At 37.7% G+C, this 19,617-nt stretch overlaps 1 protein-coding gene and 1 non-coding gene across 3 annotated transcripts; both read right to left on the bottom strand.

Moving 5' to 3' along the window:
* Positions 1–153: 153 nt before the first annotated feature.
* Positions 154–18,565, bottom strand: RSPH4A (radial spoke head component 4A). 2 transcript variants are annotated; one of them, XM_045544237.1, is made up of 6 exons: positions 17,752–18,565; positions 11,581–11,815; positions 6,295–7,035; positions 4,661–4,811; positions 3,800–3,917; positions 154–2,346 (listed from the first exon to the last, which is right to left on the bottom strand). In XM_045544237.1, exons 1-6 carry the CDS (start codon positions 18,432–18,434, stop codon positions 2,109–2,111), a joined length of 2,166 nt encoding a protein of 721 aa, XP_045400193.1. In that variant the 5' UTR covers positions 18,435–18,565; the 3' UTR covers positions 154–2,108. The 2 variants fall into 2 exon arrangements, with proteins under 2 accessions (XP_045400193.1, XP_045400195.1); XM_045544239.1 differs by lacking the exon at positions 4,661–4,811 and having other exon boundaries at positions 2,324–2,346.
* LOC123633789 lies at positions 12,055–12,158 on the bottom strand. Its single transcript, XR_006733790.1, has one exon. It is a non-coding gene; the product is annotated as a small nucleolar RNA U13 (small nucleolar RNA).
* Positions 18,566–19,617: the final 1,052 nt, after the last annotated feature.

The following is a 19,617-nucleotide window of genomic DNA, read 5'->3' as shown; positions in this document are numbered from 1 at the left end:
TTTAAAAACATGGATTTGCTTTTATTAAATATTTACACTATACAACTATGATTTAGAATCTTGTGTTTAAGGTGTTTTGTGGGAAAGAATCTTTCAAATTCTTGTTGGATATGCCATGTATGGTTACAAGCAAGAATCTTACCCTGGCCAATGTAAACAGAAGGAAATTCATTAAAAGATTATCAGAAGTTCACAATCAATGGGCAGCTAGAAAACTAGGGTAGAACGAAGGCAATTGTGGAGGCTAGAACATGGTCTAATTTATAGCAGGAGCAATGCAGTTAGGAGCCATGGTAGAATGTCTCAGCTCAACATTCAGATTCCAAAGAGGGCACATCTGATTGGCACAAGACTATCTAATGGGACAGAGGTAGTTCCTCAAAAGGAAATCAGGGTAGATGAGGAAAAGGATATTAAGCAACAAAAAAGAAAAGCAAGTGTCTATTACATCATGAAAAAATGAACAAGAACCTACTTGAATTAAGTTTTATGAATTTTAGGTACTCCAACAAAGCCCAAAAGTTGCATTTCAAGGATGAAATAGTATTGCCAACTGGAGAGTTGTGGAAACCCTTCTAATATTCTGTCTGTTGGACTAGTAACCAGTTCTCTATTTTATAATCCCCATGCAGTTATACTCTTTTCATGCTGTCCACATCTCTTAACCTAGATGTGATAACCTCCTAACTGGTCTCCCTGTCTGAAGTGTTGATTCTCTTGTCATCCTTCCACACTGAAGCCAAAACAAATGTTCTAAAATACAAATATGTTTGTGTGACTTTCTAGGGTTTTTTTGGTTTTTTTTTTTTCCATTATGGGTAAAATCCAGACTTCCTATACAATCTGGCTTCTGCTTACCTTGCCAGGCTCACTCTTCAGAGGAAGTTTCACTTTTTCTAGACAAAAATCTTTTGCCAAAATGTAGCTAGTGCTGCTTAGAACCTTTCCCCTATAGCTTCCTGACCTGTTCAAGTCTGGATTAAACACACCTACCATGTGCTTGATAACAATGTTACTCAAAGTGTAGACTGGTGATCTGCAGTCTGTGAGAAGGTAAGTGCAGAAATTGAGAACCGCTGTGTCATTTTATTTTACAAAAATAACAGCAATGGGTTGGAATTTTTTTTAATTGGTTCTTTACCACAGAATTGCCACTGTTCTGTGGTACCCTGTAATATCTGTAATATCACAGTCCTTGCTAAATTGCAATCTATTCTAATTTTCTATTTATCTTTTTATATTCCTTTTTTGAACGAAAGCTCTGATTTCAGGAGCAGTGCCTACTTTTTATTCATAGCTGCATGTTTGGTACATATAGGACTTAAAAATACTTTTTTTTAGTGAAGGAAAATAATGTTTTAGGGAAACAGTGGTAGAAAATATAATCTGAAGTCACTGTATATCCCAACTAACCATATCTGCAAATTATTTTTCTTCAATCCCCAATCAGTTCAAATTAATTTCTGTAGGATAAAGGAGTCAGATTGAGAGAGTTAAGTAACAAAAGGGTTAAAAATTTTTTCCTACAGTTTTTGAGCAGGTGATGGAATTATGAACACTTCCTGGGTGAAAAATGAATACACAGTAGTTGCACACAGGGTCACAGACCCAACATAGGCAATTACACAGGCTGAAGAATACATGCTCTGGTTCAGTGGTTGTCAGGTTTTTTTTTTTATTTTATTTTGTGCAGTTTTTTGTTTGTTTGCTTTTTGGTTTTTTTTTGTTTTTGGTCTTCATAGCCCTTGACACTTTTTAAAAAGTATTAAAGTTTCCAAGAAGCTTCTGTGGGTTATATCTTTCAATGTTTGCCATATTAGAACTTAAACCTGAGAACTTTTTAAAACAAGAATATACAAGCACATTAGCCATGACCATTAGAGCAGTGATGTGATTGCCTGTCATTTCACCTCTAGAAAACCCATTGAGCATCTTTCTATAAACACGAATATTATAAAATTCCAAGTTGTGTATTTTTAAGGAATGACATTGCAGATGAATAATTTCCTATATGTGTGTGTATGTACACATACATATACACACACGTATAAAATCAGTCCCATGTAAGGAAGTGTGTATCAGTGCCACATAAGACCAGGCTGATTTTCTTAGTCATAATCATCTTCCTCATCTTCATCTTCCTCAGTCTCTTCATTCTTCTCAGCTGCAAGTACAACTGCTTCTTGTGCAGCCCTGAAAGCCTGCTCCTCTTCCACACTAGGGTCATCCATTTCTGTAATTTCTGGTCCACTGGGGTATTCTTGATGAACCGCTGGTGGAACTGGGGGTGTATAATTGTCTGGACTATACTTATGACCCCAGCCTATGTAGAGATTTTCAAACTTTCTATAAAAAAAGCATATAATTTCTCTGTTAGAAAAGACCCTTCTGTAGTAAAGTGCTTGGAGTATCATCGTCCCATTAAAAAAAAAAATTTAAAATGCTAACTGTGAAATATTTCTCAATGATTCTTCTACCTCAGAATTATTTTGATCCGAACCACTTAAGCTGGTTAAGAAAACCATGGGGCCAGACGCTGTCAAAAGGTTACCCTACAACTAGACCACAAGTAAAAGGCTTTTTTCATTCAGTTATTTTCAGGAAAACAAAAGTTACTATCTTTCATACAGTTAGATTTTAAAAAGTTGCTAACCCAGCAAATTCTTGGCTAGGTGAGGAGTTGGGCTTGTGGTTTAAAAGCTATGTGTTATTTTTCAGGCACTACCATAGGGAACTTCAAAGACTACCTGGCAGGCCTCACCCAGGGAAAGATGCCCTTCCCCACCAGACTTGGTGCACCACCAGTGCATTGCTGTCTCTAAGGGAAATTGCTGTCAAGGACGCTGGCCCCTCTGGCTGGCCATGTTCTTCATATATTTGTATTCCTAGCCCAGGTGCCCTCATTTCTAGGTCTCTTTAGGAGGCCTTCCGGCACTTATTTTCCCCCCTCTCTGTATTCAGTACTTTTACATTTCTAGCCCTCACATCCTCCTCCTAGCCTCCAGGTCCAGAAAACTGGAGAAGCCTTTTGTCTGGGGACTCCCTTGTCAGTGAGATGATCCCCATGACCTCAGTATCTGTGATATCTACATCTGTGCTGACCCACCCAACCGTCCACCGGTGGGCCATTCCATGGGGGAAAATGAGACAGGAGGAAGTCAACGCTTTCTCTTACTTATACTATCACAGTAAATGATTAAAGACTTAACTCTCACTTTTGGCTTGTTGTTTTAATGGCTACTCTGACACCTGGCAACTCAGCTCTCTCTCCAGCTCAAGCTGAGCTTCTGACATTGGATTATTTAGGAAAGAAATGGAAGCATAAGACAAACGGAAGTATATGTCCTAGGTGAGGGATAAAAGGATTTTTAGTATCCTCTTTAGGTCTTAATTCCTTTGAAAGTGATGGGCTAAATAAGGCATATTTTTAATTATCTTTTATAGAGATGTCCAACAAAAATGATCTGAGATTTAAAATAAACATTGCTTAGAATTATCTCCATTAATCTATTAAATGAATGACTAAGTCAATTACCCAAATAATCACAGATGAAAAATTATATCTTATTTTGATTAATTGGATAATGAAGATGAAGAAGCAGAAGTCTGAATTACTCTAATGTCCTGAATTTGATGCTTTACTGTATAATACAAATGTTATTTTAATAAATCCTATGGCACATACCTAATATGCCAAAGATGAGTTAAAACAATAGCAACTTAACATTCCAGTGATAATTTATAATTTCCAGAGCTTAAACAGTCACAATGATAGCTTTGTCAGTGGTCAGATACTTACTTGCCATTGGAAAAGGCATATGCTCCAGGCCAACGGTTGGATCGGAGGACTGCAATGGCATATTGTGGAACAAGATTTGAGGATAATCGTGTTGTCCAAGGGGGTATATTCTGAATTTCTGCAACCCAAAGAGAAATTCAAAATCTTAACTCCTAAATAGACAAGAATCTACCGTGCAATACAGAAGCTATTTTTATATTAATAAATCTTCATGCACACTTGCACACACACACACACACTTGATATAGAAAGGAAAATAAAATATTAGAAGCTAAATCAAGGATATTTGATGAATTTTTTGGAACAATGAAATTTGAAATATATATCTCTATTTTTGCAACAGAGACAAGACATTTTATTAAGGAAGAGGAAGCTTATGTGGTAAAGGGAGTAATATTTGATGACCAAATGAAAGGTCAAATCATTATTATTAAAAAGATAAAGGGTTATAAGCATATATACTCCAAAACTGAAAGGGAAGAAACAAGAATATAGGGACAAAAGTAGATTTTTTTAAAAGTATCATATGTGGTATTTTAATATAACTAACTATGCCATTTGTTTATAGTCTGCAGAATGCAAGACAAGAATGATACACAAGACAACTGTCAGCATTTCCAATAAGAGGCAGCCCCCTTATGTTTCTCATATGCATCACTCCTTCAGCTTTGTCAAACATTGGCGTGCCAACTACATTCTTTACTCCCCACCATCACAGAACACACAAAGGAGGAAGGGGATGAAACCTTGGCTCCTGTCCACTTTTTAGAGATTTACAATTCTCATATATTTACTATATAATGTATATAGTATATGATATAGTTTGTGTGTCTCTGTGTGATAATAGCTATGTAAAATAACCTGAATCTTCAGAGACTGGTGTCAAAAGAGGAGGCCCCACTTCCTGTTCTATGAACTCGGGTTCTTCTCCTTTTTCTTCCTCTTTTTCTTCATCTTCTTCCTCTTCTTCCTCTTCGTTTTTTTGTATAGGGTTGAACCAATTACAGCGACCCTAGAAAGATTGCAAGGTTGCAAGATTTAGTAGTCTAATGAGGAACTTAAAATCTCAAAATATTCATTTGCATTGAAGCAATTATCAGCAGGGGGTTTCACTGTGTAGGTATTTCATCAATTATTCATTTGTTCGTTTAACATACATTATTTTCCAAGCGCTATATTGATCTGGGTTCTTTCAAGGAAAAGATTGTATTATTTATTTCAAGAATTTGCTAATTTCTTGAAGTTACAGAACTTGAGGGTTCAGTTATATTTTAAAATTAGCAGAAACTTAGTGAAAAGGTAATAATGCATTTTGCTGGTTTGTAATAAATAATTTATATGAAAGAGGTAAAGCTATGATGATGATGATAATGATTAACAATAAAATTTTAAATGTGGTGATACGGTTATATATGGAGGTTTGGGGTTTATATTAATAATTTCCATTTAATTAACTCTTACATAGAGATAATTAAGATTACATCTTATCTAGATAAAAGTATGATGAAGATGTTCTACCTGTAGGTGAGACAGTAGAGCAGAGGGGTTAAGAGGATGGACTCTGGGTCCATTCTGCACAGCCTCACATCTGATTCTGATTAGCTTTATTCCCCTTGTCACATTTCCTAAGCTCTCTGTCTCAATTTTCTCATATGTAAAATAAGGATAATAATATTAACTCTTTCATAGGGTTGTTGTGAGGATTAAATTATGTAAATACATATATGCTATTAACAGCACCTCGTACAATAGGTGCTATATATAGCTGCTATATATCACTGTTTGCTTCTTTTTTGCTTTTGTTATACTCCTTTATTATTCTTGGCATTAAATTGCCATGTGTTATAGAGATAGAATAAAAGCACTGTTTCCAAAATTGATGTACTCATCTGTATTTAACATATAAAAAATCGAGTAATTTCAGAACACATCAATCTAAATCCATACATCATCTGTCAAATACTCCACAGAAGTATTTGCTTTATTTCCATTTGAAAATATAAAAAAATGTTTGAAGATCCCTGGGGCCCTGGCAATTACATAGTACTCTGTGTTTTGTTTTGTTTTGTTTTGTTTTGTTTTTGAGACAGGGTCTCCCTCTGTCACCCAGGCTAGAGTGCAGTGGTGTCATCATAGCTCACTGAAACCTCATACTCCTGGGCTCAAAACGATCCTCCTACTTCAGCCTCCTGAGTAGCTAGGACTACAGGCACATACCACCACGCCTGGCTAATTTTTCTACTTTTTGTAGACACAGGGTCTGGCTATTTTGTCCAGGCTGGTCTCAAACTCCTGGCCTCAAGTGATCCTCCTGCTTCGGCCTCCCACATTGAAAGGATTACAGTGAGCCACTACGCCTAGCCTTTACTCATCTTTTCAATGATCTCTTTATCTATACTCTGAAGGTCTTCATTCTGTATTTCTTTATGCAAGGTAGGACAATTTAAGAAATATTTGCTAATTAGCTTATAGGTTGAGAATCGCAAAACCCATACCTGAGGGAGAATATGCTGTACATGATGAACCCAATTGGATAAGGATTCAACTAGATCAATCACTTGGATGCCTTCAAAATCTGTGTTTTCCTCAAAGCTATCTCGCCCACTTTCTACCTCTTCCTCCTCCTCTCCTTCCTCTTCACCGAACTGATAGAATCCTAGAGGACTGACGTGGGTTCCTGCTGAAATTCGGGCAATTTGTGCTCGTAAGTAATTGCTCTCATTTCCTGGGAATGGTGGGTAGCTCATGATGGGAGCATCCAATTGCCCAGTGAAAAATTTCTTGATTTTTCTTGCAATAACAATTTGTGCAGGTGTAACTGACGGTAACTTCACCCATGATCTCCCTGGTTCATTGCAAACAAAATAGACATATTTATTGGCACCTGTCCTACTTTCTTCTTTTGGTATAGCCTGTGGGGCCTTGTAAAAGGACTTCGGTAATTCATCTTCTTCATCTTCATCAGCTTCACTTTCTCCATTGTCCCTCTCCTCAGCTACATCTTCCTCTTCAACCTCCTCTTCATCTTCCCCCTCACGAAATTCCACTTCAGCTACAATATAATTCATTTCCAGACCCAAGATCTTGCCCCAGAAACGGCATCTTTGGATTGGGTGGGTGTCAGTAAGCTGCTTGAGGGCAAGAAATATGCGGTAAGTCTCATCTGTGCCCAAACCAATTCCAGCTTGTTCAAAATAAAAAGCGGACTCCATTACATTGGGAAGAGAGTTTTCTGCCTGGGAAAACAAATGCTGTGGTTAAAACTTTATCAATAAGGTGAATGCTTGTTTCCCTTTTATACATCTTGATATTAGCTTTACTTTTCCCTCTCCACCACTTCTTTGACATTTCTTTCAAGAGTTTGATCCAACTATGATAATTCATGAATTTCAATTCTTCTCTCATTACTTATAAATGTAGCTTCTACCGTTGTATCTTATACTCATTAATATATTATAATAGCTCCCTTGTTCTATGTGTGTACGTTAGGCAGAGAGATTTAATAACTACTATTAACAATAACAGTTCAACATCCCTGTTTTATGAAAAATGTTTAAGCAACTCTCTTACTATCCTAAAATAAGATGTAGTATAACTTATGTACACACATATGTAGAAAAACATGGTTTGATGTATGTTTATATTAGCATATTTTATAAAATATTCATTAAATACATGGTTTTATAAACATAGGGTAAATAAAAATCAATATGGCATCCTATATATAAGGCAACATATAGGATAAATAAAGGAAATGAATAATGAAGTAAATGCTCAGCATGACTACACTTGAAGATAAAACATTGTCAGATACTTGCCTCTACTTATAATAAATAATTTAAAACAATGAAGAGAAAAATAATTCCATAAAAGAAATATAGAAAAATAAATAAGCAGAGTCTCAAGGATACTGGAGAGAAATATTTGTGAAAAGGTAGGAAAGAACCTTAACTGAGATTAAGATAACTTGCAAGACAGCATCATGACCCTCAAGATGAAGAAATTGAGAGCACTTTGCTACCCTTACAAATGATCTGCTCTTATTTATATTATAACTGTAGTGTCAACATAAATATAATGACATTTTTCAATTTTCATCCCATTGATTTAGATTTCTAAAACTTTTTCCTTGACATTTGCTGCACCACTCTCTCTTGATCTTATTCGGCCCTCTAGCACTATTTCTTCTTAGTCTCTTTAATTATTGGTTCCTTTCTCTTTAATTGAGCTGTAACTAGTGGTATCCTCAAAATTTCCTTCTCAATCATCTCATTACTCAATACTGTACGCTTGGAAAATTTCTTCCACACCATGGCAAGTAACATACGGCTGTTTAAAATTTCTCTCTCGAACTCTGACTTTTCTCCCATGTTTCATACCTGTAATTCTAGCCACATAGGAGAAATTTTAATCTGAGTATTCTACAGATATCTCAAGTTAATATTTATTTCATATTTCAAAGTTTTCTCTTTTTTCTATATATTCTTTCTTCACTGATAACATCACTATTCCCTCAGTTTCTCACACCAATAAGTTCAGTCATCCTTGCTTCCTCTGACTCCTTTGACCTTTAATATTTAAGTAGTTAGAGTACTATTGATTTGAGCACATAAAAATTTGTTGGCATTATCCTCTCCTCTTTTACCCATTTCTGTCACATTAGTCACCATCCTTGCTGCTTGTGCTATAATAAAACGCTTCTAAGTGCTCTCCTCCTTCCCCCTATTTTACCTTTCTTTTTTTCATTCTCCTTCACATTACTACCAGAGTTATCTTTCTAAACCAAAAGTCAGACCATGTTATTCTCTGTTAAAATCCTCTCATCGTACGTAAGAAAGAAATTTCTTATCAACCTGCAAACAGCAGTCTGGCTTTAAGCACCTTGTTTGCTTCATATCCGTTACTTACTCTCTCAAACTGACACTCTTCTTTTCCAAACATGAAATAATCTTGCTTTTTATTGTTCTTTTTTCTCAAAATTTTATTTCTTATAGTCTTCACCTGGTGAACTCTGACTTATCCATGATCCAAAAGAAATACCTCCACTACAAAACCTGGCCCAAGTCCCAATAGCAGAATTAGTCGTTCCATTCTGTCTTGTAGCCTGTTGTCCAAACAATATAGTAACAATTGCTACCATTGATTAAGTTCCTAGTATATGCCGGATCCATTATATATACCACCTCTACCCCTCAGGTTGTTTTCATATGATTATCCCTGAAGCTTAGAAAGTTTGGTCATTTGCTCAAAGTCACACAACTAGTACGTGATTGAATGAGGATTCTAACTCAGACCTGGCTAACTCCAATCCCCATGATTTTTTCTATCATATGAGGCTACAACCACAGAAACAGCTCAATCTGGTTCAACTTTGTATAATAAATAGCGAATTGTTTTTCAGTTGCCATGGACCCCAAGGTTGCAAGTTACATAACCTGGGCATGCCCCAATGAAGCAGGAGTGCAGCAATAGGCAGAACCTAATTGCTAGGACTAAGGAACAGGGATCTAATTAAGAAGCGGACACCTCATGGCATGATACATGATCAAATCAGACCAACCCTGGCACCACCTCATTGCAAGATCCAATCAAATCATGCCTCATTACTCTCTGCATGTGAAACCTGCCCCAGCCCCCAGCTTGGGGAAAGAGATTTGAGCCCAGCTCCTGTTCCCTTACTCAGCAGTTTTGCAATAAACTTTTCTTTCTACAAAAGAACCGGTGCTTCAGTGTTTGGCTTTCCCACTGGCAAATGGACCCAGTTTGGTTCAGTAACAAGGTTATCTATTTATTGTACTAATCGAATGGCTTTCCAATCTTTTTGCCTCTTTCACTGAACTGTAAACAAAGTCGAAAAAGTTTTTTTCACATGTATATATCATTACCTGGTGTGCAGTAGGTAGCCACAATATTTGCGAATGAATGGGTGAATGAATAAATGAATGCTGAAGGCTAAGCATAGGAATTCTGGTGCAAAGACAGGAATGCAATCATGAATACTGTAAACATGTAAGTCTGAGACACAGTTGGTCACATGGCTCATATTTCAATGCTTCAGAGACCTGCCTCTCTTCCTGTTCCTGCATCTTTCCACTCTCTGAGGTGGAGCTTTTAATATTTAACTTATGACCCAGCTGTCCTAGATTCTAAAACCAATTCTACCCTTTATGAGGAAAATTTATGGGATCTTGTTAAGGGGCTCAGGTTCCAGGATCAAAAGAGCTTGTGTTCTCATCCCATATCCTAGTTTAGGATGCACATCCCTACCATGTAATCTTGTGCCTATAGATAACGCAATGCCCCATTCTTATACTGGAATCTGACCTTTCTTTGACTAAGTCTTCCATGAAAATATCCATTTGCCTGATCTCCACATGCTGTTCGGTTCCAGACTTATCATCACTGTATATTGCTACATAACCAAATGTCACCTTGTTGAAGCTGTTTGATGTCAACTTCTTGACATATATCACCTGTTACTTCTGTCTGAATACTATGGATCTCACTGTGTCAAGTCGGGTCTCCTACCACAGGCTGCTGAGCCCTAGAGGGTACACCTCCCGTCTAAGTCTCTCTCTTACCTTTTCCCCGATGGAGTCCTTTTTTTGAAGGACTCCATACCTTACTCTGAGCATCAGATTTGCAAGTACATAGATAGATATATTTTAAATAGTCTAGTGGTAATAGAATGTGGAAGCTCAGCAAACATATATAAAGGCATTTAGAAAATAAAATGTGGGATAGTATTTTGAAATATTTAAAGCTAAAATTTCTGTGATGTACCAGATTTTATTCCTTTTTTTTTTTTTTTTTGAGACAGAGTCTGGCTCTGTTGCCCAGGCTAGAGTGCTGTGGCATCAGCCTCACTCACAGCAACCTCAAACTCCTGGGCTCAAGTGGTACTCCTGCCCTCAGCCTCCCAAGTAGCTGGGACTACAGGCATGCACCACCATGCCCGGCTTATTTTTTCTGTATATATTTTTAGTTGTCCATATAATTGCTTTCTAGTTTTAGTAGAGACGGGGTCTCGCTCTTGCTCAGGCTGGTCTCGAACTCCTGAGCTCAAACAATCTACCCGCCTGGGCCTCCCAGAGTGCTAGGATTACAGGCATGAGCCATCACGCCCGGCCAGATTTTATTCTTTAATTATAGCTTTGCTCTCCTCTGTCACCAACTTTTTCTCTAAATATTTTCAACAACTTGTCTACCAAGATTAAAAGAAGTATTTTACAGCTCTCCTCTTATATTATGTCCCACTGACATAGTATCCATAATATCAAACCATAATATGAGAAGTTTGCCTTAGAAGAGAATGCAAATGCTATCAGAAATACTTCTAAATTTTCTAGTAAATTAAAGGGGAAATATGTAATTTGATTTAAAACTTAATTTTTAACTATCTGAAATACATTCATTATTCAACAAATATTTAACAAGAAACAGCTATATACCCAGGTCTATATCAGGCACCTTGGAGAATATAAAATATGAAGAAGCCATTTTCCCTGATATCAAGAAACAGCTCACAAATGTATAAGAAACAGCTAAGGCCTGTAAAATACCAAAACACACTGTGAAAAAATAAGAAACCCATAAACAAGGAAATGGGTGGTGTGAAATGAGGTTGATTAGAAAAAGGTGGAAGAGATTTAAAAAAAAATAAGATGCATATTCTATTTAGGAAGCTATAAAGGACAGTTGGTATAAATTTAAAGCCACAACTCATGCATACCAAATAAAAACTTAAGATTTAAGTATTAAAATTTATATTAGTAACTTACTATTTCATCTTCCAGTTCTTGGTCAACTCCTTCCAAATGTCCCTGAAGAAAAAGAGCCTTTTGCTTCTCTGCTATTTCATAGGTTGGAAGCATCTCCTTCTCATTTTGGAGTGTATCTAATTTTTTACTAAAATGTGCCATCTTCACATCTTGACTAATATTTTCAATGATGTCAACAGCATTTTCAGGACGCTCATCTAATATCTTAGTCAGCATAGTAGAAAGATGATCATATCTACTCAAACAGAGAAAATTCCAGACAATATACATGTCAAGAGCATTTGGAGAAGCATGTTATGCAAACTCAGCTAGTTGGTTTTTAGGAAACTGCAATATCTTGATGCCTTCAGTGGATAAACACTTAAAGTAATTTCTACTGTGCCAGAAATAACCTATCCTAGAATTTTCCTTTGGAAATGCCTCCAATATGATATGAATGTTTAAGTTGTTTTTTAATTTTTAAATTTTTTTTCATGTCAGATGGGTAATGTGCTGATGTTGTAACAAAGTTTAAGGGAGGCACATCTCACACGTGCACGTGAACACCCAGTCATCACACTTAGGAACTACAAAAGGGTCAGGATGATTAAGTTATTAAAGAAAAACATATTACAACAACATACATATTCCATAGCAGGTAACTTTTCACACTTTATTTCTGAAATTAAAATCTCTTGGTTATACATTTAAAAGTGATTAACATTATTTTTTACTTTTTTACCCTAACTTCTTTTTATTCCCCTTCCCTTACTCTCACCAAATCCAATTTAAATTCTTATCCTGTTTACTCTGTCTTTAAGATCTGTTCTCTTCCTTTCATTCCATTTTTTTAAAAGCCAATTATCTACTTCAGTGTTTCTTAGACCTACAGGGAACGCATTTCATATTGCAACCTCCAGCCACACACATTTAAAAGAAAAATGTCATTAAATATTACCTTTATTAAAATGAAATGCACTCTCATATTTTTTTTCTGTTCTATTGAAAACACTGCCCTAGCTTTTTATTTCACAACTGAATCAGTGAAATTGCCTCTACTCTCCCATTAGTTCATTACATTCTATACACAACTGCTAGTGTGTGCTCTTTCAAATACCAGATTCACATGTAGATTTACCATTTAAGAGGCCAAATGTCTGTCAAAGTGCTCTCATGTCATGTTAAAGTGCTCTTTTCTTAAAAAGAAACTCCTCTGTTTAATGTGGAAACTTGGATAAATTGCCTCTTCAGTGGACATGCATTGTATTTCTCCAACTTTGTTTCTAATTATTAATTCAATTAGACAGAAAGTCTAGGAGCCTTTACTATGTCCCACATATATAATTTCTCTCCAAAAATAATCTAAAACTCCCTTATCCTCAAGGACTTAGCACTCAAGTCATTCCCTAACCGTTCTTCCTCGGTTTAGAGTAGCCCTTTCTGAAAACACTAATACGCTGCTATGAAATTTTATATATTATGTATTTCCTATTCAGCAACTGTCTTAGGTTCTACAATGGCCAAGATTAGCGTTTTGTTTTTAATATATCTGCTCTCTTATTATAGTGAAACAAAACAAATAGATGTTTAATAATAGCCTACTTTCTGTTGATCTGAGCTATTTTTTTTCTTTAATGTCTGTATTTATCTAACGGACCTTAGGAATGTCAGAGAAAAATATGTAGATTATATGGGCAACCAATGTAAAGGGCAGTTAAAAATATTATATGGTATTTGAAGAATATATTATTCTTTCCTCAAATATTACTATTTTTATAAATGAACAGAAATGTTTTCGCTAGGAGTTTCTTTAAAACTCCATCAAACTTCTTTGCTACTCATTTAGTGTTGAAACTCATGGAGAAGCCTCAAGACTAAACATACTATTGCTTACCAGGCAATAGCTGGGTTTGTAATTGGAGTGTTTGATTTACTCCAATAGGGAATGTGTATGATATAACATCAAAACAGGGACTTGAAGTCCAAATTTTCATTTATTTTTCAGGTTTCAATATAATATCTAATGTGCTTTATTCCTTGTTCTTCTGTCCAGATATTATATAAATGTTCTTTAAGTCCACATCTGAAAATGCCTTTGTGTAAAATTATGAAGTATGTTTATTAGATTTTGATTCATAATTATAGTTTTTTAATTAGGGAGGATTAATAACTTGCTCTATAGAATGGTAGACAAAAAGGAAGCAATTCTTATCTGTGGGATTTTTGTTCAATGAGGAAAAACTATTTTCAGATCCTATGTTTTAGTCAAAGTTTGTTTTAAAAAATTTTTATTTCTTTAAATGGACAAATATTAATTGTAGATATTCATGAGGCTCATAGTAATGTTTTAATACATATGTATGGTAATCAGATCAGGGTAATCAAAGATTGTTTTAATTACCACAGAAATAGCTTTTGTAGCTGTCAAATTAGATCTACATATAAGAGACAGAGATAAAATAATCTTTTAGTAAGCAGTTTTTAACTACAGGGCTGAAAGTATTTAGAGGATAACAGTGAATATTATGGAAGATATTTGTTTATTGGCTCAGATATAGCATTTGGAAATAAAAATTAAATTTCTATATGTAAGTAATGTCAGTTATACAGTAATTCAATTAAGGAAATTTTCTCATTTCATGTTTTTGTATTCAGTTTTAAATTGTTAGTTAACTCACTAGGCAATGTGGCTCACATCTGTAACCCCAGCATTTGGGAGGCTGAAGCAGTGGGATCACTTGAGCCCAGGATTTTGAGACCAGCCTGGGCAACATAGTGAGACCCTGTCTCTACAAAAAATAAAAATATTAGCCAAGCTTTAGTAATATGTGCCTGTTGTCCTAGATACTTGAGAGGCTCATGCAGGGGGATCACTTGAGCCCAGGAATTCAAGGTTACAGTGAGCTATGATCCTATGATTGCACCACTGTTTTCTAACCTGGGTGACAGAGTGAGACTGTCTCTTAAAAAAAATATATTGAAAAAATTGTTAGTGAACTCATATGTATTTATAATGAACTCTTTTGCAATTTTAACAAGTTTGTAAATTCATGCTTGTTATTTAATTCAAGGCATTGTAACAAGAAGTTTATATCCGAAATTCAAGTGGAATCCACTACTGAGTAGCAACTCACATTCTTACAGCTTAAGTAAATTATAGTTTAAAATAACTTATATATAATATTTTAAATTTCCAATCAGGTTTAATGAAAGGTTTCTCACATAAATTTTTTTTTATTCATTAGACCTTAAAATTACATCTCATATTTTTAAATCCTAATAATAGCTGCAAATATTTGCCACATTGTATATTCAGTAGACATTCATTTAATATTTACTGATTAATCAGGAAGCACTTTAGCAGATTATGATGAGAACTTGCTATATTGTGAGATATATATATTGGTTTTCACACACAGTTTTTGGCTCATAACTCCTATAGTCTTGTTATTTCTCCCCAAGGCAGGCCTTAGAAACCAAAAATATACTGTAATCTTCCTCCACCTCTGGCCATAAAGAAATTTTCTGACTTACCTTGTCTGGTTATAGGTCATAAGACCCCCATCTCAGAAGGAGTCTTATCCCATATCAGATAGGAAGGAATGCTACACAGAGAGGCCAAGAAGAATCTGAATAGACAAGACTTGCTGCGTTTCCCTACTCAGTCTATTAGTATTAGATCATACTCTTTTTGTCCACTCACATTTCTGCATGGTTGTCAATCATGCCTACCCAATGAAGTCTCCATAAAAGGCCCAACAGGGCAGGATTCAGAGAGTATCTGGATAGCTAAACATGTAGAGGTTCCTGGAGGATGGCTTGCCTGGGCAGGGCATGGAAAGTCTCCACCCCTTCCCCCCATACTTCGCCCTGTGCATCTTTTCATCTAATCCTTTTTAATATCCTGTATAATAAGTTGGTGAATGTAAGAATTTCCCTTAGTTCTGTGAGCCACTCTAGCAAATTAATCAAACCCAAAGTGGGGGTTGTAGGAATCCCAACTTACAGCTGGTAGGTCAGAAGTTCCGTAGGCCCAGACTTGAGACCGGTATCTAAAGTGGGGGGTGGTTTTGTGGGACCAAGCCCTCAACCTGTGGGATCTGATGCTATCTGCAGGTAGATAGTATCAGAATTAAATTGGAGGATTCCCAGCTGGTGTCCACTGTAGGACTGACTGTTTGCTTGTTGGTGGGGAAACCCCCTGTCCTATATTTGGTCACAGAAGTCTTCTATGTTGATTATTGTTGAGAGAATAGAAAAAGCACTTTGAGTTTGCGTAAGTTCTTTCTCCAGAAAACTGAACTACATCCAGAAGGTGTGTACTTTAGTCTCTGTGCTGCCATTCATTCATTCATTCTTTTTTGCGGGGGGTGGACAGAGTCTCACTCTGTTGCCCAGGCTAGAGTGCCGTGGTGTCAGCCTCGCTCACAGCAACCTCAAACTCCTGGGTTCAAGCAATCCTTCTGCCTCAGCATCCCGAGTAGCTGGGGCTACAGGCATGCACCACCATGCCTGGCTGATTTTTTCTATATATATTTTTAGTTGTCCATATAATTTCTTTCTACTTTTAGTAGAGATGGGGTCTCACTCTTGCTCAGGCTGATCTCGAATTTCTGAGCTCAAATGATCCATCCTCCTCAGCCTCCCAGAGTGCTAGGATTACAGGTGTGAGCCACTGCTCCTGGCCCATTCATTCATTCTTATTTATTAATAGTTGATAGCATTGTGCTAGGCACTAAGTTCATAGTGACATAGAAAACTCATACAGTCCTCGGGCTCTGGGGCTGTAATGTAGTGGGAGAGTCAGACATTAAAATATAAGTCTATAAATATAGATATAGATAAATAAAAATTGCATTATGTGCTATGAAGGAAAAGAATAGAGTGTTATAATAGCGTTCTATGGAAGCTGAGTTCTGGAGAATGAGGAGCCAGCCAGGGAAAGACTCAGGGAAGAAGTCTGCTAGGCAGAGGGAGCAGCGTGGGAACTGAAGCCATGGGCTGGATGGAGCACAGTGGTGGAGGGAGAGGCAAGAGTCAGGGAGTGCTGTGAGCCACTGGAATCCTGAGCAAATTAGGTTCTCCAGACGCAGTCCCCTCATTTAAAAAACAAATAGATTGTATTAGGTGTTTTCTAAAATCCCTTGTAGCCCTAAAATTCTGTTGACCCTATGATTATGCAACCCTGGAAGCAATACTATCTAGGAATCTATACTCATCATGAGTTCTAAAATTAAAGATATAATAGGATGGCCAGAACATACCTGGGTCATTGGTCATCACATTTTAAGAGAGACCTGGATTAAATGGCAAGTATTCTGGGTGGTCTTTATAGTGACCAATTCTCCCAGTTTGCCCAGGACTAAAAGGTTTCATAGGATGCAGAACTTTCAATGTTCAAATCAATACAGTCCTAGGCAAACTGGGATGGTTGGTCATCCAAGCACTGGTCTGGGTAGGGCCTCAAAACCAAGCCATGCAAACACTAGAATGATTAGATTAGACATTAGCTCACTAACACTGGTAGAAAATTATTTTTTATATGTGTCCTGGAAAAATGTTTGGACTTTATGGTCCTTGTGGTCTCATTCAAGCCTGAGACTCTGTAATTCCTACGTTTTATTTCTCTGTGTGTGTCTAGGGTCTTTAAAGAAGCTAGAAGAAAAATAAAAATAAAAATAAAAATAAAAGAAGCTAGAAGAATCTCTACCAGTGACTGTTTTGAGTTCTGTGATCCAAGGACTTAAATCACTAACTAACACAATCTTTTCAAATATAATTCTATTCACCCAGAGAAACACATTCTGTGCTAGACACAATGGCTCATGCATGTAATCCTACCACTTTGGGAGGCAGAGGCAGAAGGATCAGTTGAGGCTGGGAGTTTGAGACCAGCCTGAGCAACAGTGTGACCCCGTCTCTACAAAAAATAGAAAAATTAGCGGGGTATGGTGGCCTATGCCTGTAGTCCAGCTACTTCGGAGGCTGAGGGAAGGAGATCGCTTGAGCCCAGGAGTTTGAGGTTGCAGTGAGCTATGATGACACCACTGCACTCTAGCCCGGGTGACAGAGTGAGACCCTGTCTCAACAAAACAAAACAAAACAAAACAAAACACTAAAGAAACACACTCTCACACATACACACCCTTCTACTTTGCCAAACTTTTCTTTTTTTTTTTCTCCAAGACTTACAGATTCAAGCCCGACTTGGTACTGGTCTTCAGCAGGTAAGCCTTGGCATTCTGAACGGCCGTCTCAAGCACGCTGGGCATCGCTCCAGAGGCCCCAGGCCCGGGCTGGCCTAGCTCATGCTCACTGTTCGAGTCTTCCTCCTGAAAAGTGTCAAATCTCAGCTCTTTTTGTTTAGAGTTGCTATAGCTCACATCCGTTGATCCACACAAGGGAGATCCGGGTTGCTGAGACTGTTGAAAGGTGTTTGCCTCTGACTGGCTTGAGTGATGAGGAGCGGATTCTCTTTTGTCAGACGATTGTTCCCAAGGATCAGAACGAAGCGTCCCAGCTTCCGGAGTCGCACTAGCGGTCGGGTCTGACTGCAGCGGTGCGGCAGGGTCCTGTGCGGCCAGAGCCCGGGGAGAAGGAGTGGGAGAGGGCTCCTGGAGAGGGGAAGGGGAAGATGATGCTCCTGGCCCTTTGGGGTCACCCAGAGACGTGATGACTTTAGACTGGGGGCTCCAAGGAGGGCTGCTTCTGGGCTGGGGTCCAGTTTCTGGTCCCCGCTCCGCCTCCAAGGGCTCAGAGGACTCTGGCTCAGGAGACTGGGGAGAGGCTGCTGTCTTTCCTTCCCATGGCGGCCCTGCTTTTCCCCGTTCTTGGTTTTCTTGTTCTTGCTTCAGGAAGGTCGAATCTTCTTCCATGAAAGGAGTCAAGAGAAAAAAATGTTCTGGAAGAAGGGGGCGAGCAGATACGGAAGACAACGCAGGGCAGTCGCTTTGCCGCCGTTTCCTAAGCGATTTCTGGGCCCTACTTGCTCAGCAAGTTGCAGCGTCCTGTCTCCATAGCAACCCCGGGCAGGGACAACAATGCACACCTGTTGCCGGGATTAGAGGGAGGAGACTAAAAGAGATGAAAATCCTAGGTTTGTGATTTGGTGGAGCCCCTGCCCCTCTTTCTACTGCAGCCAATCCGACCTGGACTCCCGCAGTCTTGGTTGGAAACCCAAGAACGCCTCGTTCTGAGGCCAGAGCACAAAATAGGAGGAGTGGCGACCCCGCGCGGAAGAGCGGGAGATTTTTAAGGGTCTAGGAGTTTGATCCAAGTTGTGCTTTGCGGAGCGAGGCGTGGTTTAGTGGAGTGTATGGACAGTGCGCTTACAGAGGGGGATGCGGGGGAGAGAGAGAGAGGGAGAGAGAGAAGGAAAGACGTGAGAGAGGGAGAGACTTTGGGACTCTGGGAATCTTGGAGGTTCAGGTGACGGTGGGATCCCAGTGTACAGACCAGGAGAGCCCAAGTCTTAGAGTGATGTCTCATCTGTGCTAACCAACCTGCTCTGGAGACTTTTGGAGAGAAAACAGAGAAGTCTTGAGTTTCATTCTTCCCCCTTATATGGAATCTTTCTGATGAGTAGGCAGAATATTACCTTCCATGAGAAGGCGATGTAGAAATTTACCCTATGTTATGAATAGACAGATTGTAGGTTACCTGTTTTCTGATTACTGAAATTCAAATTAACACTAAACTACACTGGCATAATATAACTTTTATTTGATTGTATAAATGTGATTTCATAATCTTGAAATGATTTAAGGTCAGGATTATGACTATTAATTTATACTATGCAGTGTCCAACATGAGAAGATATAGAGGAATGGACCATATCTGGCCTTGACTATAATCCATAAATTAATTAAAGTCTTTAATATTAATTTGTTCTGTATTTCTCTCTCTTTTAAAATATACCAACTCTTAACTGGTATTTGACACTTTACATTGAAATAACTTCCACTTAGCAAAAAGTTTGTCATAAATTCTAAATTAATGAGAGAACATAATACTCCTCCACCCAGTTTGATAATTTGATAAAAGCTTTGGATCTTTACC

This window comes from Lemur catta, chromosome 2 (assembly GCF_020740605.2).
Source record: "Lemur catta isolate mLemCat1 chromosome 2, mLemCat1.pri, whole genome shotgun sequence".
NCBI lineage: Eukaryota > Metazoa > Chordata > Mammalia > Primates > Lemuridae > Lemur > Lemur catta.
This window is presented reverse-complemented; position numbering and strand designations above follow the sequence as displayed.

Bases quoted from the DNA above. Each gene is read 5' to 3' on its own strand.
- RSPH4A (XM_045544237.1), bottom strand. From the start codon at position 18,434: ATGGAAGAAGATTCGACCTTCCTGAAGCAAGAACAAGAAAACCAAGAA. The intron at 7,036-11,580 runs GTAAGTTACTAA...TTGTTTTCCCAG, and splicing joins AAGAACTGGAAGATGAAATA to GCAGAAAACTCTCTTCCCAA. The intron at 4,812-6,294 runs GTATGGGTTTTG...CAATCTTTCTAG, and splicing joins TACAGCATATTCTCCCTCAG to GGTCGCTGTAATTGGTTCAA.